Below are 7645 nucleotides of genomic sequence, written 5' to 3' on the forward strand. Positions count from 1 at the left end.
TTTATGTAAGTTAAACAATTTTTGGCCACTTGAATTGTACCTGTTCGGCTCAAGTAATATTACTCTAATCCGCATGAAGTATTCTGGATCAATCATAAATTCTTGTGATTCATGCTGGTCTGATTAATAGTGACTTATGACCTAATTCAGTAGTATATCGGTACAAATTGCTACAATTTCCTTCATCAAATTAAGGAAAAATAAACAACGAAGTAACTATCAATAATAGTAAATTGAAAGGAAGGAAGGAAAAATATAAAAACCAAGTTACAATAAAGTATGAGGTATGTATAATTGAGTTTTATTCATACGCATGTTGGTTTCTAATTTCGAGCATAGGGTGTATATTTTGAATCCTTTACTTTTCATTACGTTTGGCATAAAGAAAAATCATTGTATACTATGTTTTTTCATTTCAGAGCAGACAGTCACTTGCATAATGACTATTCCTGATGAAGTATTTGATCTTGTCTCAAAGGTTTCGAATGGAAATGGAATTATGGAGGATTATGAACGCATTTGTTTGATTTTATCTAATCTGACAGCTACAGAACTGAGTTCTGTTTTTCAAAAATGTGATATTTTAAAAGCATTGATGTCAATTGATTTACATGACAAGTTTGTTTAGTCTACTATGCAATAATCGTTGTTTTGCTTTCAGACAGTCTGCTCAAATTGCAATTAAATTAGCTTCCATTGTATTCTCCCTCATACCTTTATTTGGTTTTGTTCAATCTCACCAAGAAGAATTGCTTTTAATACTTGAATCGACGAAACTCGATTTGATTGAATTCATTTTGAAAAGGGTAATCGCATCCTTATATTTCAGTCATGCATGAAGCTAAGAGCTGGTTTAGTTGAACCTAGTTGTTCAGTATACAATATACCGGAACGCATTTTAATGTCAATAGCTAGATTAGTTCTTCATGACAAACTTTCTTTATCTATGGAAGCCCAAAATTTCCTGATAACTTTGGGTAACATAAAATGAAACATTCTAATCGTATTCTTTAGCTACGAAATGTCCACTTGGTTTAAAAAGCGTTTTAGGGCCCAATGTAGTCGGTACATTAAATCCTCTGTGTTCTAAATCTGAGCATTTAATAAGAGTTTCTGAAGTAAGTTGTCAAAAACACTTTATTTCGTGAATTAAGTTTGCTGTACAGCTAGTTTCCAAACAACCTGAAGTGTTCAAGGATGTTGAAAATTCTGGTTTGTTTCAACCTATTTTGGATGGTTTAAATTCAAGAGATCCTCTAGTCCGCTTGAACTGGTTAGAATTAGGGAAATTGTTAACTATTTCAGAGACGGGCTATCACTTTCTGAATAAACAAGGTGTGTTCTCTAGATTATTGGACGATTTGTATTCTTCTGCTTCGGATCCATTAGTTGATTTGCTACTTCCAGGTAAGTTTGAATACATGGTTTATTTTAGAAGACCCAAGGACTTAGACAGTCTATATAATTTCCGTATAATCAACACACTTGTTAAAATGATTAATCGCTTCATCAGTGTTAAAATCAACGAATCTGCGACACAAAATCTTATCAGTTTACCTCTAGAGTTTTTGCAGGGGCGCAGAATTGTAACTTCAAGTGGTGTTTGACAGGGTTATCCACCATCAGAATTTTTATTTCTTCATAAGCAATCCTTTGGGGATAACGCTTTATTCGTCTAACTTTCTACGGATTCATCCCTAATCAGAAGATTCACTTATCGGCTTAGAACACGTAAATTGGATAGTCGTGTTTGGTAAGGTTACTGATAAACTGTAGCGTTTTAATTGTCCTGAGCAATAATCCAAACTTGTTCGGGATGCATTTCTCTTCCTCTTAGTTCAAAATATTGCTCCACGACTGGATTTTGTCATCCCCTAAATTGATCATGGGGTATAAAATTGCCATTTATTATTATTTTGGAAGTTTTATCACTTCTGGTGAGTTGGTATCTGACAAAATTTGGGCATAGATTCAGAAAGCTAGCTTGGCCTTCAGCAAGATATGCCACTTGTGGCTCAGGCGGAATATCTGTCTCCCAACAAGTGGGTGAGTGTGCTATGCAGCAATTTGATCTGCTTTTTTGTAACCGTGAGGTGCAGTCTTTAAAAAATATCATCCATGCAATGTGAACCATATTTAAACTTCTACACAATATAATCCTTGTTTTATATCAAACGTAAATCTTCTATGCGAATCCCTATCACTGTCTTTTACAGAACCTGTACTATGTATTATCGTTTTTGGTCGCATGCAATTTGTGATTATTCGTTTTTTGAAACTAATAATCTATCAATTTCACCTTTTTTTAAAGGATACATTGGATTTTTCGGTAGTCTTGCTAACCGAGACCCTGATCATTGGTTAGGGTCAAAAAGCGATGGAAAGTTTAAAAATATATTATCAGATGCGGTAGATTATAATGCTATCAATATTTCTATGGTGGCATTTGAATCTATTAGCTGTATAGCGACCACACCAACAGGTCGGATTACCTTAGATAAGTTATTTGGTGAGTATGATTAAAGTTGTTTTGTCTCACTTCATTCTTCAACGTTAACTGTTTGTTTCAATGTACAGTAATACTTGTTTACATGTCAGTTATAATAATAGTCGCTCTATTCAATACTGTATCTTTCGTTACCGTAAGTAAAGTTTTTAATAAATACCCCTTTGTAGCACATATTTAAATTACAAACATTTTTAATAATTCGAAACAAATCCATTTGAAACATTTTCACTCTAATACATGAAGCGATAAATACAGGGTTAATGTTCCATTGAGAATACCATCACCCACTGGGGTTCCTTTTCAACTTGAATACTGCTTTCCACTCCTATCCATCATCACATATAACTATTTCTATTATTAGACAATCGTAAGTAACATTCATGATGACTGATTTCGCACCAATCGTCCAAGTATCTAAACTTGAGAAATCAATGGATCATCTGGTTATTTGTTTCTAGGTTAATCTAGTCAAAATGTTTGAGCTAGAAACGTCATTTTCTTCAAAACAATTACTCACTGTCATAGTTTTTGTCTGAGAAAAACTTAAAAACATTTTTACACCATATCGTACTTACCTGTGCTCGGTAGATAAGTTAAGTGATAATATGATTATCAGTATGTGAACTAGGAGTAAGACAATAACTTATCTACTTGTCAACACAGTACATGTACTATACTCATTTGTTTATTTATCAAAACTTTAAGATTCGTTCAATTTTGATTTTAGCTAAAGGTGGCGCATTCGATAGTGTTTTGAACAAGCTTTTTGTATTTATTTCCAACTCACCAACTGAAATATGCACTAGAGCTGTCGAATGCTATAGTTTTCTTCTACGTCGACCTAATGAGATAGATTCAGAAGGCTTATTTGCCGATGCTATACTTTCTCTTAACTGGGCAATTATTTCCTGTCAAAAAAGCATTGATAAAACAGATTCCAATTCAGTCGAAGATAAAGAATTATTGATTGCTCCACTACTGAAACGCCTTTATTCTCTTGCAACCCAACCATTTTTTGAGGTGCGTGTAGCAGTATTCAAGGCTATCGATGCGATTGTAACACAGGTAAGTTTTGCAGTTTATTGTTCACTTCATTTTTCTGTGTATTCATTTCTATGTATTGATTTAATTTGTTGTGATCATGTACGTGTTTTTTCATTTAGTCATGAACCACCAAAGTAGGCTAAGTGAAGTTGGAATCTGTTGCTTACTGCCTCAGCCACTATATCACTATTCCACACCAGTCACTTGCGTCGTTGAATGAAATACTGAACTTTTAACCCTGAAGTTTAGAGTTTACGGAGAGTATGCCAGCCGACCACCTAATTCAGTCTATAACAAATACAAATGATAAAAACAGGATAGTAAATGTTCTTGTTGTAGCTATATTTCAGTACCCCTATATTCCGTATATCAATCGGCTGAATAACCGTCATTATTATCACCCCCAACGGTGTACAGTTTCCAGAAGCCAAAACGAAGTAATCAGAACAGATTATTCCAAACGCAGTTCAAATTAAACGATCAAGAAGCACACAGTAAGGTAATTTAGTAAAAATAGTTTAACAAGCAAATATGTATGCGTATGTAAATGAGTCAACAAGTGTTTAAGCGGTTTAGACTAATACATAGGTTGTCACATTCAATCAATCATATATGGCAATTTATGCTAACATGATGATATTTATGAAGATATAGTCGAATTATTTCAGACTAGAATAACTCTGCCAAATAGATCATTTCAAGGGCTTAGTCAATTTGGATTTATGCATTAGCTTGTGTGAGGGTAAGACTATTATAACAACATACCCCTGAGGACAAATCATGGTGTCCACGTCCGAAAAACAATAAATACAGTAAACAAGACAGGATACAAGTGGTATACAGAAATGATAATTTTAAATAGAGCGAAAACAAAGAACGTAACAGAATAATCTGAATCCTTTTTATTTCATGGTATCCCAATAGATGCCTACAACCTAAACACAATAGTATTAATCATTAAAAATCAGTCTACATTCTTGATATCACAATATTGGAAATATTCTTATGGATAAGGATTAATAAAACGGTAATAAATATGGAGGAATTATAAAAGTTATTCAAATGGTAAGATATTTATATCAAATGATATAAACCAAAACTTACTCATTCGAAAGAACACTGTCGTCATTTTGCTTTGCTCTGGTGACCATTTTTCGGAATTAATTTTAATTTGGTCTTTAGATAATTCAAATAACCCATCGTGTCAATGAGCAAAATTAACGAAGATTCAGCGAAGAGAAGAGCAAAAATGACAACAGTGTTCTTTCGAACAAGTACGTTTGGTTTACATCATTTGATATAAATATCCTACCATTTGAATAACTTTTATAATTCCTCCATATTTATTACCGTTTTATTAATCCTCATCCATAAGAACATTTCCAATATTGTGATATCAAGAATGTAGACTGATTTTTAATGATTAATACTATTGTGTTTAGGTTGTAGGCATCTGTTGGGATACCATGAAATAAAAAGGATTCAGATTATTCTGTTACGTTCTTTGTTTTCGCTCTATTTAAATTTAATGTATTTAAATGAAATAACGAAATTGACTACAGAATAGTGTGGATTCATTGTACCTCGTTGCTTTCTCTTCAACTAAATACAAGCTAATAAGGTTGATTACTTTAAACTATTAAAATAATTTTAGATTTGAAAATGAATTATCCAACAGTAAGTAACAAGGTGCGTAAGATGTGGATGTTAATATGGTTAGGAATTAAGTTTTGACAGGCCTTTTCTAATGCTAAATGTAACAGTTGTAGAGTATTTCAAAATAATTTTCATAACGCAATAACGTATCTAAAAGGTTTATAAAGAATAAACTAAACTGAGAAAAGCCTGAACTCACTAGATTATCATTATAATAAATTGGATAAGATGAAAAAGAGAGGTCGAAATTCTTTGGCTATTTAGGCAGATGAAGATTATTCAGTTACTCTATTTGAGCACATAGGCTAGATTTAAGCCTTTTAGTTGCTATGGCTCCCGTAAATTTTAATTATTTAGAATTAGGGAGCTTGGTAGTTATTTCGAATGCTTTCATTGCATCCACTTCACATCCCGTCTTCATTAGATTTAGTACTATAGAACTGTGAAGAAAATGTTATCCTTGAAGCTAAAGGTTTTTTGGAGTATATTCAACTAAACGTGTGGATGCCCGTCTTTCTTCCTGTTTTTACAAGTACATGTGAATTGATATGATCAGTTAAAGGTGATACGCGCTAGCTATTTGTCTATCTAAGTTTGTGTCATTGGACATCGCATTGCAGCAGAAATTTGTCCTTCAAAGCTATCTTTAGTCTTTGGTTTTAATCATGATCACGTGGCTCACACTTACCATTCATGTATGGTCTAGCCAAACTACATGAATATTGTGTATCACCTGTCTCCATAATTAATTCTTTGTCATAAATTGACCCGATGGCTAGCTAACAAACTAGAACCAACCCATAAAATGTTGGCTGTATACAGTTTAAGGGATACGTTTTAGTTTGCAACAATTGAAAAATTAAATATATCAAATAAACTTATGGTTTCATATGAAGTATGTTCATCGTTTGCCATTATCTCTTTTGAAAAAATTGATATTATCAGCCAACGCTTACAACACATATCTATACCGCAAATACAACTTAGACAGCTACTATATCTATGCACAGAAAATGTCCACTTCCAATTTCATGGTAATTTATACCGTCAAGAAGACGGTCTGGCTATGGGAATCCTTTCAGCACCAGTCGTAGCTGTTATATTCATTTTAAATATATAAGAACCAAAATTAATGTCCTCTGTCAACGAGATTGGACTTTATGTAAAGTGCGTTGGTGATACTTTCGTGTTGTTCAACGGCATAAATCATGCAAGCCAAATACTTGAAACTTTGAACTAAGTCCATTCCAGCATCCAATTCACATTGGAACATAAGAGAATAAATGTTCCATACCCTAGATCTAAGTATCTCTCGGAGAAATGACGGGACCTGTCAAAAATAAATATATCGAATAAAAAGCGTGGAGTGGGCAATACTTTCATGGCTTTTGTTCTTTAAGTTATAAATACGGATACAAACTTAAGTTACTCATCTTGCACTGCTTTGTACACCTATCACCTTTTTCTTTGTGTGAATAGCCCTGGGGAGTTCGACAAATAACACGACAACCCGGATTTTTCGAATATTTGCTTAATCGTCAAACGGAACTCGGACTTCCAGATAAAATACAACTTATGCAAGCCAAATTAGATATTATGAACAATATGCTGAAAACATACAAAGTATGGAGTTGTAGTGAATATAAATCATTCCAGAATTTGATTGACAGACAACAGTTAAAACTAATACAGCTTTATATAAAAGAAGGATTGTGGGGTGTTGTAAAATCTGAGGCTGCAGTGGCTCTTGAACCTGGTTAATTAATTGATAATGCCGAGAATGTAAACATCTTTTTCTTCTTTTTTGTTGGTTGGCTACTTAGTTGTTGTAATTTTTAACTTCTAGTGATATTATTCACACATCAATTCTTTAAAATAAGAAATTTTTACATAAAATGACTAGCTAGTAAACGCTTCTTCAGGGTATTCGTTGACTGTAGATCAAACAATTGCTAAGCGTATTAGTTCAATAGAAATCTTAAGACAAACTGGTATCAAAACCAATTTATGACACAAATCAATTGAACCTGTGCTGCACCCTAACCAGGGAGGGAGTCGTGTAAGACTAACAGAAACCATTTATGTACAGCTTTCTTTCATACCACGACAGCATGTCATACAATGACCACCTTCGCTTTCTTCAACCGGTCCCAACGTCAGCAAATAATGCACGACGTGGAATTCACTGGGACGACACTCGTAGGACATACCCAAGCCACCGAAGTCCATGTTTCAAAATGGTGACACTAATTAAATTATCGTCGTTGTGCCCCGAATGTACGTTGCCGAATCTCTGCATTACTATCATGATGTTGTCACTGGATGTCAGCAATCATTCTAAGACAGCGATGATCAAACAAACACAGAGAGTCGTCTAATATCCTCAACTCGGAAAGACCAGGTTTCACGAGCATAGAGCAAAACTGCTCTCATCGA

The 7645-nt window shown here is 33.8% G+C and overlaps 1 protein-coding gene across 1 annotated transcript; it reads left to right on the top strand.

The window, feature by feature from the left end:
* Positions 1 to 439: 439 nt before the first annotated feature.
* Positions 440 to 7101, top strand: Smp_125800 (hypothetical protein; the record flags this gene model as incomplete). Its single annotated transcript, XM_018793762.1, has 6 exons — positions 440 to 618; positions 1043 to 1118; positions 1155 to 1407; positions 2312 to 2509; positions 3237 to 3574; positions 6689 to 7101. 6 exons carry the CDS (start codon positions 440 to 442, stop codon positions 6968 to 6970), a joined length of 1326 nt encoding a protein of 441 aa, XP_018648242.1. The 3' UTR covers positions 6971 to 7101.
* Between the last annotated feature and the right edge of the window lie 544 nt (positions 7102 to 7645).

The sequence above is a fragment of the Schistosoma mansoni genome, chromosome 1 (assembly GCF_000237925.1).
Source record: "Schistosoma mansoni strain Puerto Rico chromosome 1, complete genome".
Classification (NCBI taxonomy): Eukaryota; Metazoa; Platyhelminthes; class Trematoda; order Strigeidida; family Schistosomatidae; genus Schistosoma; species Schistosoma mansoni.